At 41.0% G+C, this 20627-nt stretch overlaps 1 protein-coding gene across 1 annotated transcript; it reads right to left on the reverse strand.

The window, feature by feature from the left end:
• Positions 1 to 124: 124 nt before the first annotated feature.
• Positions 125 to 20202, reverse strand: abcg4a (ATP-binding cassette, sub-family G (WHITE), member 4a). The gene is made up of 15 exons (XM_082549333.1): positions 19910 to 20202; positions 17440 to 17677; positions 12030 to 12147; positions 11788 to 11920; positions 11654 to 11704; positions 10518 to 10663; positions 10304 to 10427; positions 9971 to 10085; positions 9747 to 9886; positions 8394 to 8492; positions 8107 to 8275; positions 7922 to 8022; positions 7677 to 7835; positions 3586 to 3704; positions 125 to 3457 (listed from the first exon to the last, which is right to left on the reverse strand). Exons 2-15 carry the CDS (start codon positions 17666 to 17668, stop codon positions 3232 to 3234), a joined length of 1929 nt encoding a protein of 642 aa, XP_082405459.1. The 5' UTR covers positions 17669 to 17677; positions 19910 to 20202; the 3' UTR covers positions 125 to 3231.
• Positions 20203 to 20627: the final 425 nt, after the last annotated feature.

Below are 20627 nucleotides of genomic sequence, written 5' to 3' on the forward strand. Positions count from 1 at the left end.
TGCTCACGATGAGTGTACTCCTGAGCACTGGAAAGAATCACAAATAATTAAGTGTTTGCTACTCTTCAGTGTATAAATATGGTTATGGAAAAAGTATCAGCGATCAGTGTCCGATCAAATCATCTCACAAAGAAAGGGTAAAGGTTATAAATGATCTTTAATATAATCCTCGGAACAGCGTTCAGTATACAGAACTTGCATTTTTTTTAAAATCAGAAATTAAACTCTAAGCGGAAAATTAGATAAAACAACTACCTCTAATCCCATCACACATTTTTAATAAGAGTCCAAGCTTTCTGTAGGGATAGCCTGCATATTACTCTTTACCATGCGAGTGCACAATAAGCCCGGTGGCTTCTTATGAGCAAACGGATGAAGCTGTGAAATGATTTTGCAAAGTGATAAAGAGACTGCGCAAACAGTGTGACGTCACCATGCGTTCAAGTGATATTGCATCCTGCAATTTCACTTCCATAGCTACTTCATAACGCTTACACACATCTCACATCTTCCCACACCTCATTTATAATCAGCTAATCAGGGATTCTACCAGACAAACTGACTGTACTACAGACTTTGTTAATGTGTCCTCAGAGCACTTATTTTGGTCAGAAAATTAATGGTAATATTGGACACTGCATGCACATTATGGGGGAGAAGAAGGGAGACTTGTTTTCGTCTTTGGTACCACGGGCCTTAACATCTAAGCCCCAAACTCCCCCAGACTGTCCAGTTACTTGATGACTGTTTATTGGTTGGCGTTGGAGTTGCAGTTAAGTTTCTGCTTCCAATTTAGAGAAACTTAAAACACATATCATCTGTTTTTGTAGGAAAATTGAGTTTAAACACCTTTTATTTCATTCCATGCATTTTTTCTATAATTATCCTGATATTAGAATAAATGTTATGATCCCGCTTTGGTCTTTGAGGTGACAATCTTTCTGACAATCCATTTCCCTACATTAGCTTTTGTCACTGAACACAAGCAACGAACGCACTACAACGAAAAAATTTCAGCGTCACATTTCATGTAATTGGTCTCACAGAGTTGCCTTTGTGTGGTTATTGCACATAATAGAACCGGTAAGAAGAACATAAATCTTATAAACTGCAGGAGGTTTCATAAACATCACGATGTGAACTATTGCTATTAATCACAGCCATCTCTGTGCTGAACAGCGAAGCAGATTAGTGATTAGTGATCTGCTCTCCAATCCAGCTGCTTCCCAAAGAGACTGCGAACCTCTTTAGCTACATAATGACATATTTGGCTCTCTGTTCTGTATCCCTGCCTTCTTCCATCCAGGACGTCTCGTACATTCGCCTCTTTTCACTCCTGATCGTGTCATCTTTAATCCGCACTAGTGACGCACACGTGGCTCCAGATGTTCTAAAAGAAATGCTCAGTGCAGAGCGGAGGATTCGCATCTCCTCAAACGTGGCGGGACAGATATGTTTGGATGAGGAAATAAAACCACTGTCCCATACTCTAAAATTTAATATCTCATAAATTTCACTCCTAAGATGATCATGCAACATCCATGTGCCGTTTTCTTTCCCCCATTGCACTTTCAAGCAGCACTCGTCTTGTAGGTTTAAAAAAATAAAACTAAATACAAATAAATAAGAAAAAACAATAAAGATACACTGAAAAGTGCAAATGTACATTTGTTTACAGCATGACATACTCACTGTACAATCATTGGTTATATACTCACATTATTTGAAGTATTATAATAAGGATTACTAAGTAGCATAGTTGGAGTAAGAAATATTTCATAGCAAGTCTATTGGAAAATATTTGCATTGCCGTGTGACTAGGAGAGGCTCTTCTAAACATTGCCATGGTGATGTGTGTGTGTATGTCTGTAATGTACCTCTGCGTGTGTGTGTGTGTGTAAGAGAGAGAAATAGAGAGCCAGTATGTAGATATAAGGTGTAGTGTATGTGCAAACAAGGAAGCAGAGAAAACTCAAATCATTCTAGTTCAGAGGCACAAAAACCGCCCAGCCAGCATTTCAAGTATCTAACATTGTTTTGAACAACACGCATCTGTCAGACATCAGCAAAGCAGAGAGAAAGAGGAGGAAAGGAGGAGGGGACTTCCTTTTTCAGCTCAGGGAGGAGGCAGCTAAAGAGTCATACGAGTGGAAACAAGCATTTCAAAGAACTGTGTCAAAAGAGCGACACTGATTAGACAAACAACACTTTTTCTTCTTCTTCTTCTCCTTTTTTTTTGCTATTTTTTAGCCATAATATATTCTATTGCACTTCACCTAAAATGCTATTCTGTCTGCGATGAAGACGGCCCACTGCATCAGGCTGCAAACAGCTTACTCGCTTTCACGTGTCGCTCCCAATTCACTCAATGCTTCCCGAGTTGTGGCAGAAGCAAACACGTGCAGGAGCAAGTAAGGAGTCGTTAGGGCCGGATGCGGGGCGAATCCATGTCAGTCTTTGTATAAGACACATTGCTTAACATATTCACAAGCTCTTCATCCGAGGCAAAGTGTCCCATCACTGTGAGCGCTGGGGCAAAAGGCCTGCGAAAATGGTCTCCAGCGAGGAGAGTCATCCACTGGCAGTCGATTTCTGTTCCATAAAGACAAGTCGCCACGTCGTGCATTTTGGTAAGGACACCTGACAAGATTATCCTACAGGAGAGAGAGATGAGCCCCAAAAAAGGCTTCCACTTTTCTGTTGGCAATAACAGAGGATCTGATTTGAAATCACGTTTCAGGGTCATCTTGATGGCTGCTGTTCTTTGTGTCAATTAAGCAGATTCTGTTGTGGGCCTTGAAATACCTTTTAGGCACTGGATTAAGAAGCTCCAAGTTACAAACACTTTCCTGGAGTCACCAAAAAAAGTACATTTTCAAAATTCTCAGCTTAATGAAACATGCGATCTGCTTTTTTGGGGGGTGTTCTGTCCACTCATGGTGCCACTGAGCAATATTTTATTGTATTTATGAAAGGTGATGGTGACCATTACCTGGCATACAGTAACAGTGTGCAGGGAACAACAATTCACAGTTGAAACTTTTCATTTTCTTATCAGTAAACCTTTTCAATCTGTACCATACTGTACAGTTTGAGTAATGGTGCAGCACATACTCGATTGATTTTGAAATGTTGAAACTGAAAAAGAGAGAGGATAGGTTTTCTTACTATCTCACACTTCTGGGATATTCATGAGCATCCATATCCATCAGCACTGTGCCTCTGGACGTCTTAACGCTCTGACTTGACTTTGTAGCGCAGAACCAGGTAAGTGGCGAGTCTGAGGATCAGGAAGAAAACCCCCAGCACCATGAAGTCCACGTAAAGCTTTGCGTCCTCCACATCCAACAGCTGCAAGACCTCCTCTGGCTTTTGAAACTTACACACAGGGTCTGGACATTCAAGCTCAGACCGGTTCATCCCATAAATAGAGAGTATCACCCCCTCAAAGCCATACCTAAAAGTGGGTGATTAAAGAGAGTCAGTGTAGACAGTCAAACCACAGAAACCAATTACTAAAATGAGTTTAGAAAAAGCTTGATTTTCTATTCAACAGCCTTAGAAATTCATTGGTAGCTGACATACCTGACATAGGAAACATAAGAACTCCACTGTAGGTATTTGGGAATGGTGTCAAAATTGACAAAGAAGCCAGAGAAAAGGAGGACAGGTATGGCTGTGACTGGGCCCACAAATGTTGCCACCTGTGGAATGAATTAGCAGCAAAAATCATATGAAAAAGTTAATTTCTTACCTTGTAAGCAGACAAAAGAAAGTATTGTAGTATAGCATTTTAGATCATTATCATTATCCGCTGTTTGCTCACACTGGTCACTTTTTCTATAAAATGCACGCTTGGTGCATCCTTGATGATGCAGCTAAGGAACCTTGATTCAGTTCATCTGGAGACAGCATTTTTCAGTTAGAAGAACATTTATAACTCATCTAAGTGATTTCTTCCATCTCAGCTGACTGCACATTCTCCATATTAACAGTACAGCTGCACAACAATCAAAACCAGCACCACTACCTAACACAAGATCAGCTTCATGATTGTTAATATGCAAATTATCATAACCCTTGCTCAGTGGCCATATGTGCTGTTTACAGAGACTTGGGGAACCGCTGGGAAGCCACATCAAAGGTGGGATGTTGCAGTTTAGTTACCGTATACCTACGGAGTAGGGGGCACTCTTTCAGTGATGAGGATGAGGATCAGCCTAGACATGGAGGAGAGCTGGTTTGAGCAAACGGCCATATGTATAAAAGGAGAGCAACCATGTCTAGATCAAGGAGGGTACCTAAGAGTATCTTCACATTGCTGATTAACTGTCATTTTAATATGCATATTATCCATCCATGTTCTTTTTCCTTTTTTCTTGAGAAGAAGGGACCGTCTGAAGCCAAGAGGTGGGCCACACCCTGAAGAAGCTACCAGTCTGTTGCAAGGCTGACACACAGATCATTCACACTCACATTTAAACCTATAGTCAATTTAAAATTGCAAGTTAACCTAACCTCACCAACTACATGTCTTTGGACTGTGGGAGGAAGCTGGAGTACCCGGAGAGAAGCCGTGCAGACTTGGGGAGAACATACAAAGACCACACAGAAAGGAGATTCAAACCCAGGACCTTGTTGCTGCAAACCACCATGCCACAACGCTCTCTGAATGTAATGTGCATATTAATGACCACAAACTGAGCTCATGGCTCATTGTTAGGCGATGCTGCTCGTTGTGATTGTTGTGCAGCTGCCTTGTTTATAAGGCTGGGAGATCTGCAGTCAGCTGAGACTGAAGATAACACAACGTCCGGATGAACTGAATCAACTTTCTGCAATATAAAATTTGTTCTGTTACATTGTGGAACTGTCATTATAAGTGCTGCTTTTTTCCCCATTGCATTGCATTACAGATTTTTGAGGACCTTATCATTCATTGTGGCAAACTACAAGTGGTAAGAAGACACTATGCCACTGCGAAGTCTGGGATACTTGTCAGCATCCACGTCAGTGCTGGATAACAAGTTATTTAAAAAATATAATAACCAAGTAATTGCATAACTTTAAAACATCAGCTAGACACCTTATCAAACTCTGTCAAGAAACCTTTATATAAATACACACAGTATCCACCATTCTGGGATGGCTGTTCGGCAAGATACTAATCACAAGTTGCTCTCTGATGCATCCATTGGACTGTGAATGTTTGACAGAAAGCACTTATGTAGAAAAAGCATTTTTAAAAAGTGAATTAGGTGAGTTGTATAAAGCACTGAGTGTCTCAGGCAGAGTAGATAAGTGTTATATAAGATCCAGTCCTTTTACCATTCTCTTTATTTACATGTTGCATACATGTTATGTTTTTTATTGAACAAATATCAAAATAAAAACTGAAACAGTGTGGTTTATTAACCAACTATCTGCAGAAATGTATTAACAATGCATCCAGTGTAACTTTGCCTCACCAACAACAGAAGCCTTCACAGAAGGTCACAGTAACATCAAGCGTGCCTACAGAGCAACACCCCTCCCCCACCTAGGACAATCTGACCACCTCTATCTGCTCCTCATCCCTGCCTGCATTCCCCTCAGGAAATAAACCCCTCGAAGCACCCATGTCATTAAAACATGGCCAGATGATGCTCTGTTTTGATCTGAAAGACTGGTCAATCTTTGAACAGAAGGACCTGGAAACCTCCACTCATTCTGTCCTTTTCTACATTAAATGCTGTGTAGAGAATGTGACATCCAGGTTTTTCCTAACTGAAAACCTTAGATAACGAGTGAAGTACAGGCTCTGTTCATGACTCATAACTCAGCCTTCAGGCTGAGGGACATTTCCCTGTTCTGCACTGCCAGCGCCAACCTGAGGAATGGCATTAAATGGGCCAAGGAGGCCTGCAGGAGGTGGATAGAGGGCTTCTTCACCACCACCAACACCCAGCAGTTGTGGAGAGGTATCCAAACTTTCAGTAACTACAAAGGACAGAGCCCCACAACCCCCGACAGCAGCCTCAAACTCACAGGGGAGCACAACACCTTCTTTGCTCAGCTTGAAACCACCCCTCCCCTGGGAAATTCTGAGGAAGAATAACGTGGACCAGAAGCTGCTGCTGGCCTTTTACCGCTCCTCAGTGGAGAGCGTGCTCTCATAGTGCCTGGGTGTTTGGTCCTTAGGAGCCACAACTGAGAATAGAAAGGCTGTGCAGAGGGTAATTAACACTGCCCAAAAAATCATTGGCTGCACTTTGCCACTCCTGGAGACCATTGCCAGATCCTCCTGTCTCAGGAACCAGAGCCATCACAGGTGACCCCTTGCACCCCGCCCACCACCTGTTTGACCCGCTGCCCTCTGGTTGGCACCTCAGGTCGATTAGGTCCTACACCTCCAGACTCATTAACAGCTTCTTTACTTTGCACTACCTCTGAGCACTTTGCAACTATTTTGTTCTCCATTGTATGCCTTTTATCTTATCTTGTATATATCTATCTTGACTTTCTGTTTTCTCCTGTTTGCAGTTTATTCCTACTGTCTACTATTTAGTGAGTGGAGAGGAGCACCTACAATTTCATTGTACATGTACAATGACAATAAAGGGCTATTCTATTCTATTCTATTCTATTCTATTCTATTCTAAAAACCCAACCCTCACACCTTCCACTTTTAAACAAAGCTATCATTCCTAAATGCAGACTTGCCAGAATAAAAAAAGCCAGTTTACCAAAAACACAGAAAATTTCGTTAATAAAAATTTTGGATTGCAGGGATACTTTTTTGATAAAGGGTGACCACCTCCACCTACGTTAAACAATAAATGATTACAACACCTCATCTGACACACACAATCTCTTGTTGTGTGCTACATGTGAAAAAGTGCCATTTAATGCCAAGATGTTCGCAGCATTGTTCAGAGTAAATGTATGACTAAAACCACCCACTGTAGTAACAACTCTGCTGTGTGAGCCCGTTCGATTTATTTCAAACAGTAGAGACAGTCCAGCAGCGAAAAAAGCAAAATCTGACACACAAACATCTTTTTCTTTACTGAAATTCAGTCAGTGCACTACAGGCCCATTTTTACATATTCAAGCATTTATAATATAGCCCATAACTAAGGGTATAATTCCCCTGTAATTAAATGAAATTTCATTGTATTTTATTTGAAATTTCAATGTATTATATTTACCTACAAATACTTAGGCAGGGACACTAGAATAAGGAGGTAACAACTCCGGTTTTTACAGGAAACAAAGAAATAATTACATTTTAAGTAATTTTAAGTAATGTGTAAGTAATTTTAGATTGTGTATCAGTAGGTTTAAGTACTGCATAACTTCAGGTACCATACAGGAAAGAACAAATAATTACATTTTAAGTAATTTTAAGTTGTGCATAAGTTTGGGTTATTTTACAGAAAAGAAGACACAACTTACACTGTAAGCAACTTTAAATATTGTGTAATTTCTTGGTAATTTTGCAAAAAAAAAAAAAGAAGCAATATTTCCCCATCTTAAATAGTACATGTACTTGTGTACTTTTGCTTATGTACTTTTTGGGGTGCACCAAGCTACTTATTATGAAGTAGCTTAACTTTGCCTCTATCATTATAAAACCACATGGGTGCATTTATTTTTTCTTGTACGTTGTTGGGAGAGAACACTCCATTACTTACCTGCAGAGATGTTGATGCAGCTCCTATAAGCAGACCCAGCGACTGCGCCACCAGCGCTGTGGATGTAGACAAGGCCATAAAGAGCAGGTAGCGACCCACCTCTGCAGGTTGTTCTGTCATCCAGTACACTATACTACAGTACATAATTGGACAAATCACCTGTGAAGCACATTTTTAATGCAATTAGTTTAAACTGTACTCCACGCATGCACAAAATACGAAGTGTTCAAAAAGCAAAACACTACCTGGAACGGTATGTCAGCCATGGTTTTGGCCAAGTAATAGGCCTTCAGGCTGTACCAGTAGTTAAGATGTTCTCTCACAAACACAGACATCTCTAGAGGAACTGTGGAACAACAGCGGCATTTAAAGACTTTCCACTTGTAACAGACAAACAACTTCCACTCTCTGCATAGAAGACAAGTCTTACAGGTTAGCACTGTGGGCATCAGGGCAGCAAACATGAGGAAAAGCATAGAGAAGAAGAGGAAGCCAGTGTTGTTGAAAACCTTGCTGGCATCATTTCCAATTTTGAGATAGAGCAGGCCAATGAGTACTCCAATGGACAGATGGGACATCACCCTAAGGTGGGTCAGCACCTTGAGAAAAAAAAGAAATAAAACTCAAAAGTCTGTAACTCATGACAAGAATAAAAACAAAGTTTAAGTGAATTTTAATTGATAAAATCTGGAGATATTTATAGAGTAAATACTATACCGTATCTCTGCATATTGTAATGAAGGTTCTTTTGAAGAGGATGCAAAACTGTGTGAATGTACTGGTGGCGAAGCTATGCTTCTCAAGTGTTCCTGTGTCCTGTGCAAAATTAGAAATAATAGAGTACTCATATCAGTTAAAATGATAACATGTAGCATTATTTCTTGGTGTATTTTAAACAAGAGTGTTTCTGTCTAGTGGCAGAGACACTTGCAGCTTACTTACTGTCTATAACTTGTTTTGTTTTACAAAAATGAAATTGAAAACTATGACGATAAGGATATCTCTATTCAACTCCACAGGGAAACATGTTCTCTCTAATTATTATTACTAGGAGGAGCAGTATCAGGATGCAGCAGCACCCAGGGGCCAGCTCTTCATGTAGGCCACTGCTTTGGTCAAGGGCACAGTGACAGCAGAATTAACCCAGTGTGCTTTCATGAAGAAACCAAAGTAAGCTCGAAGCGTGAGGAGTGGTCGCAAACTCCACACGGACCAGGTTCAAACTCAAAACTCCACTTCCTGTGCAGATCTAAGCTAAATCCACACTAGCTGTAGTTTTATTTAAAGGACAGATACAAAAGTGGTGTTTGTCTTCTGGCTCAATCAGAATCAGAAGGGTAATAAGTGCATAACAAAGAATAACAGAGAAAATCAATGACCTCACTGCGCTTAAAGGAAGCAGCAGGGCAAAACTGCAGTATGCATTAAACAGGAGTAACCGTAAAGCAGACAGCTGTGGGTGGTTTACAGTCACGGTTCTAGCATTTTTGCTGATGCTCTTATTAAGTTATTATATTATAGGGCTGAGAAAGACATAGTGAGAAGACAGCTTATAGAGACTAATGAGACGGATCAGTGGAGTAGGGATGAAAAAATTGTACCATTTAAAAGGTATTACTGTGAATAGGAAATAGGAAAGGTCTATTTTTTATTTATTTTGTTGCCTCAATTTTTAGCTACTGATTATATTTTTTATTGGCTGTCATAGCAGCATTTTTAAGGTTCCCATTCAGCTGTGAGCAATTTGAGTATCTGTGGTGAAATACAACCCCAGTAAGTACAGCACTACTACTTTTTATAAAGGTATCGTTTATCATTTCTATTATATGGTGGCTTTGTAGTTTAGAAATATGTTGCCTGCATCTAATTGTTAATAGAAGTAGACAACAATAACGAACGTGGTTAATTCCAGGAAAACCAGAGACAACAAAAAGCAAGATTTGATCAATTTTCCTAATAAATGAACAATTCTTTAAAATGAGTAAAGTCTGGTACTTTCAGGGGTTTAATAATGTTAAATACCAGACACACAGGGTGTGTGTGATGTGTTAAAGCGCTGATATCACTTACACTGTGACACTGTGAGGGACAAGAGGAGTCAGTTTTGTCCCTCGAGTTCTTCTTGCCCTCCTCTGAGCACAGTCCGCCCTGGACTGCGTCAAACAGCACTGGGTTCAGGTCTCCGTACTCCCCCGATGCCACCTCAATGACTGGGAATAGAGAGGACAAGCTAATGAGAACGATGCATAACATATAAAAAGTTATGCATGGATATACACTTGTAATCAACTCACTGAAATCAGCTGGATTATGATATGTCGGGCAGTGGAGACCCAGGTTCTTCAGATAAGGGATGAGGTAAGGGACTGTGCCCTTGTATATGCACTGACCCTGACTGAGGATGTACAGCTGGTGAATAAGAACACATGTACAGAGTAATCAACATAGTTTTGAACACAATGGCTCCGTGAATAATGCATCGACAACTGACAAAACAACAGGGCCGGGTATCGACTGCCACACAGCTTCAGCTGCATGAAACAAACCCTGCAAGCATGTAGTGTCTAGGTCTGAGCTGCAGCTAATGGGTGGTGAGGCATGCCCAGGAGAAAGAGCACTCAAGTTACCTTATCAAACATCTCAAAGAGCTTGGCACTGGGCTGATGAATGGTACAGATGATTGTCCGTCCTCCCTGAGCCAAGGACTTCATGAGGGAAACGACCTGGAAGCAGGACGCGCTGTCCAGACCACTTGGATGGGACACGCAAAGAAAGATGCACTATTTAGACTGCATTTCAGCTGAAATCACACAGAGTTAATCCAGATGAGTGTTGTCCTACCTGGTGGGCTCATCAAAGAACATGACAGGTGGATTGTTAACCAGTTCCAGGGCAATGGCCAGTCTTTTACACTGGCCCCCAGAGAGAGAGATGGTACGTGTCTGAGCACACTCCTGAAGGCCCAGAGCGGTCAGGATCTCGTCCACCTTCAACCCAAACAAAGAGAAGTGTTGGAACGCCACGGCGCGCTTACTCAAAGCTAAAAATAGAGGTGTGCAATATGAAAGAGATTTAACTTCAAAGCCAAATATGGATGTATGCTGTGATGTGCAGCAGAAGGATTTCACTGCAGACAAGACAGTGGTCATCAACTGCAGCTGCACATCAGCATACAGTGTTTTGCTGCCTTCAGTGTTGTTTGATGTGGATCAGACAAGTATTCTGGCTCCAATGTGATAATGTGGCTTGGGTTAGCTGTGATAATATAAGGCAGGGATGTCAAACCTATTTTGCATCACGGGCCACAGCCCACTTTAATGTTACTTTGGCCAGACCAGTTAAACCCACCTTTCTGTCACTGTACAGAAGAAGCAGAAAATTTCTTTTTAAAAATATTTTACTGAAAATAAAAATTCTATAGTAGGTAACTGTTTATCTATTACTTAATTACTTAATTATTTGTAATTTGAACAAGGGTGGGAAGTCATTATTTGTAAGAAAAGCTGTCAAACTTATGAAATACAATTAAAAGTCCAAAATTTATGCCTTCCTTAACATTTTCCAAAGCAGTCCAGGGGGCCGGACAGGAGTTTTTGTTTGGACGATTCTGGTCCCTGGACCTTACCTTTGGCACCCCTGCTATAGGTCATTGATTTCCATTATATCAGGCAACTATTAGGTTGACCTCCTCTGTCTTGTCTGTGCCCTGCTTCTCTAAATAGCATAATATAAATTCTTATTAGACAACTGTTTCAGGTTAAAGTGGTGACTTAAAAGTCCCCCAAAATTAAAATGATCAAAAAGTAAGACTCCTCATTTTTTTTGCAGTTTTACCCCAAATTACCTCAGAAACATTTGTATTAATGGCAAGCAAAACTCTCTGCAGCTAGACACATTTCTATTCATTTCCACACCCCTAACATCAGCAACCGCTTCTGCACGTAATGCAGAAATACCATCAGTAAGTTCAGACTTACAAGCTCCTTTTTGACCTGCATGCTCTCATTCAGTTTCAGATTGGCGGAAACCTGAAAGACAGACAGAACTCAGCTGTCATTGCTGAACTAGGATTCAATGAGAAGTTAAGATTTTACTTTTTTAATGACCTCACCATCATGGCCTCCCTCGCAGTGAGGTGTGGCAGCAGCATATCATCTTGCATGATGTAGCAGGACATTTTCCTGAAAGTCCTCAAATCCCTCGGTCGGCCGTTCACCAGGATTGTACCTTTCATGCCGGTCTCCCTGTTTTTAAACACAGTACCAGCTTCTGAGCATGAGAGAGACCTCTTCATGTGCATATCATTCAATCTTCCATTTCCACATCTGCAATAACTCCAAGTGCAGGGCTCACCTGTACCCCGCCAAAATATTCATCAGTGTGGACTTTCCGGCTCCAGAAGGCCCCATGATACCAATCAGCTCTCTGCTGTTAAATCTTCCTGACAGACACTTCAGGAGGGCTTTATAACCTGACAACAACAAAAAAAAGCTGAGTTATTTATAATCATGTGATTAATTTCACCAGTTATTCTTATAAGCATTACTTCAAAGTTAACACTCATGGTTTTAGGCCAAATGTTATAAGGTCTAATGTGAGCGTTTCTTCCTTTGGATTCAAATTGAACTCTTTCACTTATTCATTTAATCTTTTATTTATTCATTTTTTTAATGTGGCCCTGAAATGATACGGAAAGACGATGAGAACGAGAAGTACAAGAACTGTGTGGAAAAAAAAGAGTAACGATGGAAAAATAAAACTGAATGCTCCTGATCTGATAAACAGCTCGTTCAAAGTGTTTAGAGCGGGAGTACTGCACTTTATTACCTTTGCCAACGAGGTTGTGTTTTTCACAGCGTTCACGTGTCAGTTTGTCTGTAAACAAAGTTTTGATTAAATTCTGATAAAACTTTGTAGGAGTGCAGAGTAGGGTGATATTAACAGCCCATTAAAAACTGGCTTACATCCACCAAGTCTTCAAGGTCAACTTAAAGATTTATTGGTTAAAAAAAAAAAAAACCTTTTAAAAGTAGCCTAAAAAGTATTAAATATGCCACATTTGACCTCTGACCTCAATAGATTGATCTGAAGGTCAAAGTGATAATAATGCTATATAGTTATATATAGCTTTATATGTTTCTTCCTGACATTATTTGTACTGACAACATATAGGCATATAAGGAATAACACATTGGGATTCTAGCTATCATGTTACTTTCGACCTCTGACCTCTTCAAAGTCAAATAAGGTCAAACTTTCATAAAATGTCTTCATCTTTAAAACTACGCTTACATTTCTGCTGCCTTTATTTGTATTGGCAATATTTAGGAAATGACACTAAATATCGCATTATAGTTTGCATCCAAATATCATGTCACATTTGACCTCTGACCTCACGTTTACGTGTCACATCTGCCTTTCTTTCAAACTGACCCCAAATACATTATATCTTTAAAGAAAGTGTTAAGAGACAGAGGATGAGCTGCTTAGTTCATTAGAAATACACTGCGATATAAAATATAATCAGCTCAAGTTATTCATGTCCAGTTATTGACAAATAACTTACTTTATTTAGTAGTAATTCACTTGGAATGCATGTTCACATTTACTGTATCGTCAAAAATAAAAATAACTATGTCAAGTAGTTTCAACAGGACACTTTCCATTTAGTTTAATGCACTACACAAAACAAAAAGAATATTTATGAAATATAACAATGTAACATTGTTCCCCTATAGCTGGCTTTGTGGAGGTCTGCGCTCCTCTTGTTGAATATATGTGTTACCACCCTCAGGCTTTACAACAGACAAAAGCATGAAATGAACTCTTATATCCTGTGTTGGAATGTAAAGTGCTACGACCCATCCGCTTGGTCATTTTTAAACTACTTGTTAAAAAAAAACTTTTCAGCCTCCCGACAGTGTAACAGTGAAACAGGCAGTTTTGTGTCTCATGTTGGAACGGACTCAGTTCACTGATTTTAGAAGAGCTTCAACAGACGGTTATGCAGGTAGAAAGCCTATTTTCACTCCACCACTTAAAGTCCCAGACGATAAATACCACTTTTAAGCAGAACTAAGAGTCCTGTCAGTCACAGTGCAGAGGTATTGGCCATGGCATCCCCACCACCCAGCAAAGGGAGTCTTATTAGAGATTAGAGATGCACTTGCTGTTAGAAGTGACTTCTTAAGTGAAGTTGGCATACAGAATGAAGCTTGAACTGCAGTTAGAGGGGGCTAGGGTTCGGGCGCGAGACAAAGGAAACCAAGTTTATTTGTTTAGCACAAAGACAGTTTCAACTGCTCTGTGTAATGCGTTAAAATGCTTAAAAGAAAGATGAACAATAAAAGGCTAATTCAAGAAAAGAAAACCTTTAAATGCAAAAGATATGAAAACAAAATGTTCCAAAAGATTAAGCACAAAATTAAAAAATACCAAAAACTGAAAACTCATAAATATTACTCATAAGCGGGAAAGAAAAAAGAAATTTAGCTTAGTTTTAAAAAAACACTATAGTTCAGACATATCCAGGCTCTCAGAGTCTCTGAGACCTGCAGGGGGTTTGGAGTGTGCATATTAAAGCAGTAATCTAAGATGATGATGCCCTCACTAGCACCAACAGATGAACCACAGTCATTACTCCCATGCAGCGGTTTTAACAAACGGTTGCTTTGGTGTGGCTTGCAAATGAAGATGACTCCAGTTTTAATGATGAACTTCTCTAACCTTTGCAGTTCTCCAGGCACAATGGGAACAGCAAAAACAACCAGCTTAAGAGCTGACAGAAAACCTGAAATCTTTTTGAAATCGAATGTCAAAAGGAGCTTTAAGTACCCTGGCTTTTGACGCATGTCTCCCTCGCCTTACCCATTTCTCCAGTGTCTGTATGGACACATTTTCCTGTCTTGAGCTGTGTAATTAGGGTCTCAGCAGCACAGCTGCCAGCCTTCTGAGTTAAATAGCCTAAAAGTAGTGCCCCCTCCTCCTTTCAGTGCTATAACATCAGACAGCCTCCACTCAGACAGCAGAGCTGCTTGCTGCCAGAGAAGCAGTGATGCCATGGCATGTGGTGCATACTGATGATCTAACCTGATGCTACAAGCCGTGGACGATAATGGCCTTATCTGTGTGGGTCTGCAGGGACATAACCCAGTGCCATGAGAGCCATAGATTATGTGGCTCACCTCACTGTTCCCTGCTCTATTCAGTGAGTGACTAAAGCCTGATCTCATGGACAAAGTCAAAGAAGGGGAATAGCATCAGGTGTGGTCATCACATGTCTAAAGTGAAAGAAAATTATTAGATCTTTCCCAACAAACCTTCTTCTTTTTTCCCTTCACACTTGGAGTTTACTGTTTGTTCACTGGTATCTATTTCATCTAATTTCATTCTATCCTTAAAGGAAGTGTCTGCTAAAATACTACCTGGTTGGGGGGAAAAAACACAATCCATCACAACAGACTGAAAAAAGAAAGAATACTTCACCGCTTTGCATGTCTACAACATTTTTATACATTTGATGCACAAAAATGATTTCTTTAAAAAAGCAGCAAAACCAGAGACACAACCCTTTTTTTGCATGCATTCCTCTTCTCTGTCAAAACCCGATGTCTAGGCTGTCCTCCACACAGCTGACACTTCAGTCAGAGACGTGGGTGTGCTATAGGCTACTGGTGAGAGCCAATGCATCATGGAGCCACGGGCCTCAATAAGAGATGAAGAGCGAGTGATAGAAGTGTAAGTTCTTTCTCACTTCACAGCCTCATTTTCAGCCTGGCTGTTTAACGGAAGAAACAGCTCTGTTAAACTGAAGGGATCAGAATATTTAATAGATAATATCCAGCCTTCGTACGGCAAACAAACAGAGTGGCTCCCAGTTTACCTTCATTTGATCATGCAGACGTCATGTAGAGATTTTATTTTCATATTTGATCAATGCTAATGAAAATTATCCATAATCTTTCTGCAAGACAATGTCAGTGATGAAGCAGGATGCATGATTTCCATCACAGAGTCTCAGAACTGAGCATCTATGCTCCATTTTGAGCATGAACCACTCCTTTTACAGATTTGAGATTAGCCCTAAAAGGATAATGGTACGGGAAGTGCAGCATTCAATGAATAAGCTGCAAATATAACAAAAAAATAAATAAAAGCAACCCTCCTTTGTCTACTAACCAGATGATCAGTGCAGGTGCAATGAGCAACTCACAGTAAATCGCCTGGGGGCATGTAAACATTTCCCACTCTCCCTTCCTCCCTCCCTCCCCTTTTAAGTATGAGCTAGTGTTTCACCAGTTATCTCCCTCGGGAGGAAAATATCCTCAACATGAAAGCGGGTCACAGTAGCTTCATCCTAGCAGCGATAAATAACTGGCCTCACGACAAAAGGGCCCACAATAACAATAACACAGACAGAGGACGGCTCATGCATTACCTTCCTCCACTGACTTACAGTAAACAGAAACTACGTTCACTGCATTACAAGTTCTTCTGCTTCCTGCTCATCACAGAGATTTTCAGAGGTGACTCACAAGCAGTGTGTCGCTAACGTGTGTTTTTTACTTGATATAAACGCACACAGCAGATCAGCAGTTCTAAGCTCTGTGCTGTTACACTGTCTTTGCAGCTTTGATCAGAGAGGAGCAGCTCTGAGCTTAGCTGGGTAAATGAGGCACAAACACAGACAAGCCCCTCAGAATAAACTCCAGCACAGGTGAAATTAGAAAGTTAGGTGTGGCTTGCTGGTTAAAACAAATGGGCAGGATGGGCCCAGTATGAGGCGTGATCGGAGGTTCAGCGAGTTTGGACAGAGGGTAAAATGACAAGGAGAACCTCTTTATGAATGGAGCCACTTAATTTGCAAAAGCTGATGGAGAAACACTTTCTGTTCACACATCATCAGGCTGATGAGCTGAGGCAGGCACCCCGATGAGAAAACAGAAGCAAACCAGGGGCTGATTTTAATAAACTAGCCTCCAAAAAACATGGGCTTCAATGGACAAAGCAACGCTGGATTATTGATCCAAGCTAGAGGTACCCTCGCTGTTCCTCTTCGCTCCTTGTTGATACTCTCCACGAATTCAGGTTTCACAATACTCCTCTGCCAGGCTTTCATAATGCGCATCAATATTACAAAAGACTGAAAATAGCACAACCTGCAATGCATCATGTAGAGGCTTTCCTAGGGTAACATGTGCCTAGTGTAAATAAAGGATTCCTCTGAAGCACCCTTTATCCTCACATTCCCCCATCCTTTTGAGCATATAGAGCATTAAAAAAAGCAGCTAAACCGAACAGTTTGCGGAGGGTGGTTTATTTGACGAGTCGACTGAAGGCTGGAGGCTCATCAGCAACAAGGGCGTTGAGTTTAAGCGCTGTTTGTATTTCACAAGCTCAAGCTCAACAGCTCAATCATGGGCTTGACTCGCCATCGCCACAAAAGAGACGCAAGCAGCGTGCCAACCTGCAAGTGTAAATTATTTACTATGTCTAAACTGTGCTGAGCGCAGCAAAGCTTGCAGGCACACTGGCTGCTACAACATGGTGGAGGTCTGTGAGTGTGAGTGTGTGTGTGTGTAGTGGGCTGGGATATATGTGGCAGAATAATGGAGAAAGGTAACAGAAAATAACAACAACAAGAAAAAATTGTTTTTCTTAAATGTCACAAAGGCTTTTAAAGGCCTCCTCGTATTGATCGCCATTGGTAATGTTTGCTTGCTCATCCATCATGGTTACTGTGTGAATTAAGCATTGCCCGTACCTCTCCTCCTCCACCACGGACCCTCCCGGATGGTGTACGAAAGCTCATTGAACTCCAGGTCCACAGCGGAGCGGCGTGGGAGGTGGGAGAAGCGTTGGGCCTCAGTGATGTGGTTCTCCACTTTCTTCAGGTGGGTGAGCAGCGGCGCCTCCTGAGGCGCTCCGCCATGAAGTTTGGTCTCCTCCATGGGGATGCTGACCGAGCCCTGCTCGATCGTCTTCTCAGCCATGCTGAAAGGCTGCAGGGGAGGGCGAGAGGGAGACGTGTCAGTCTCTGCTTCAAAAGCAATGGCGTCTCGTATCTCTGGTTTTATACAGGTTATGAAGTGTAGCTCCCCTGATAAATGAACCAAAGCAAGCTTCGTTAATCACAAAGTATAGCTGACAGAGATAGTTTTTGTGTCACGTGCTAGATGTAGTTAGAAATAAAAGACACCATAATAAACCAAATTAATTCAAACTTTAGCCGGTAAACGGCACTATGCACGCAGCAGCTCTAATTCATTTGAAGTATTTCTACATAGTGAACAAACTGATAGACTTTTGTAGGCTCAGCAGAGGTGAGTGCGTAAGGGTGTGTTCCAGGAATGGTTTTAGTTTAACTGGAGACATCATCCTAAAACTAGGTGCCGGACATGATCTGATTACAGTTTATTCTATGGACTGGCTGTTTTAAGGGAATGAGATTCAGAGCGTGAGGAGCTGGGATCTGGTTTCAGTCCTGCAGCACACTTGCAGTTCTGCTGATTCACACAAATTCACCCCGAGTCAAAGCAGCCTGTTGGAAGTGTAAACAAAATTATAACACAGTTATTTCATTAATCATTAATGATAGTCAATAGGTTTTGACACACATAAATTACTATTAGAACTAAGTTTAATTAACTCGGGGGATAACGGGCCTAATTCAGACAGCTTAAGGAATTAATTGAGTGGCCTGGTTTTGACCAGTACGAGTTTTTTTTATTAAGAACCTTTAAATGAACTACGTGGATGTTACACATCAACATAAACATATTAAAGTACTATTGTGTGAGTGAATGATGTAGGCCCAAAGTCCTGACTCTAAGTAACTTGATCACATGTAATGTTATTACATAAGTACAAAAACTTAAATTGGAATCTGGGCAAATGAAATTTACTTGATTCATGTTACACCAAACATATTGGTGCATTGGTGAAAAAATGGTATAGATGCATTTGATCAATAATGTCTGTGTTTAAGCAGCAGGCTTATATCAAATTTTGTGTGATATTGTCCAAAATTGTGGAACTTGCTTACTGGCATGTCCTTCATAGTAATGTGGAGACTACTATCTGTATGTTCACAGATTGCTCTGACTTAGTGGGTCGTATGTATATTTAACAAGCTACTATTTACATACTATTTATACTATTTATAATCATCTTTCTTATAATATAAAAGTCTTGTATGTGTCTAATTTTAAGAGAACAAAACTAATGCATAAAATTACAAAATTACATCCAAATAATTTTGAAAAAGAAAAACCTAGTTATGCAAGTCTGAAATGACCATAATAATAATATAATAACAGTAATAATAATAATAATATGATTATGTCTTTAGGACAGTTTTAGCCATTGTGGACAGATACAAATAAACAGGATATTGCAATGCATGCAATATACACATACACAAACCACGCCAGATCATCCACTTAGCCATGTCCAAGTGTGATCATTGCAGGTACCACTGACGATTATTACACGACACCAATCAGATCACATATACTACTGAAATTTGGGATGGATGTAAAAGTATATCAGAAAACATTTGTGGGATGCGTATTTGCAAATCCAAACTGTTTAAGCGATTACTGTAAAGGCTACAAACGTCTGCTGCTGTCATGCAAGCCTTGCAGTGCTTGCAGTAGTACTCTGAGTCAGTGTCTGCCACTGATGACCTACTGTATGTGTAATAAAATATCCTCAGATAAAGGAGGGCCAGTGATGAAGATTGACCAAGGCTTCTATTGATCATCCTCCCATTAGTGACTTTCCATTACAAGCCTGCATATAAGCGTTGTAAAACCCTGACAGACTTTAATGGCCTCTCAGTCAGAGGAAGGCCTCAGTGTTTCACCATGTGCGGCCCTAAAGACAGGACACATGAGCTCAGACAGCCATAGAAGAAGTCTCCTATACAGGGGGATGAAATATGGTTATCACTATAATGTATAGCAGTGCAATATGCACTGATTCTGCACCCTGCAGAGACTTGCCATTGGTGGTGAGGGATGCTCACATCTCTCCAAAAAGCACCTGTTAACAGTAAAAGGGTGAAAGCCAGATACAGTATTTAGCAGAAGTGACTTTTTTAAGTAGATGAGTCATACATTAGTATGATCTGAGGACATTCTTGCAGTAAAAGTGGCTTCACTGGTCATTTCTAAATATGTAGTGTGTTTCATTGCACATGCACGCGCATACACGCAAAACATTTCACATACTTGTGTTGAAATGACCAGGTGAGCAGCTCAGCCCTGGTTTCCCTCCGGGTGAGAGCAACAGTGCTCAGTTGATCCCTTCAGGCAAATCAGCCCAGTCCTTCCACATCAGAAGGTCTCCCAAATAGTCCCAGCCCAGCAAAAAAAATCAAAAAAGAAATAATAAAAAGAAATAGATGAAGATGATCACTACGAGCCACAGTCAAGCAAAAATCAGCGGGGCAGTGAAGGACCGAGCTGTGTTCCCCTTATCAATATCACTCGGGGTGCGGCGCACATCATCCCGCATCAACTACAGCAATCCCTGAGATTAAGATCATGTCCGGCCTCAGACTATGACTGCATCCCGGAGAATCGTCAGGGGAGCGGGAAGACTGTCATGTTTTCCCTCGCTGAGATTGTTCCTTTCATGAAATCCGTCCGTCCCGAACTCGCATCCAAACGGCCTGTACTCACACACATCCCCCGCAGCGGTGTGGACGCCAATCCTCAGTCGGTGACATCTGGAATCACACACACAGACACACACACTAAACCAAGCAAACAGCGCTGCAGATGCTTCAGCAGCATCAGCTGCAGCCCGACAGAGCAGCCGCCGTTATCCTCTCGCCGGTTAGTGCGTCTGTGTGGTGCGCACGCCGGTCTGGGATGCAGGGCGTTGCTGGCAAGATGCTAGTGGAGGAAACAGTGTTTTGTTTTTTTGACAGATCAAATCGTCATC

This window comes from Aulonocara stuartgranti (assembly GCF_965226115.1).
Source record: "Aulonocara stuartgranti genome assembly, chromosome: 10".
NCBI classification, from domain to species: domain Eukaryota; kingdom Metazoa; phylum Chordata; class Actinopteri; order Cichliformes; family Cichlidae; genus Aulonocara; species Aulonocara stuartgranti.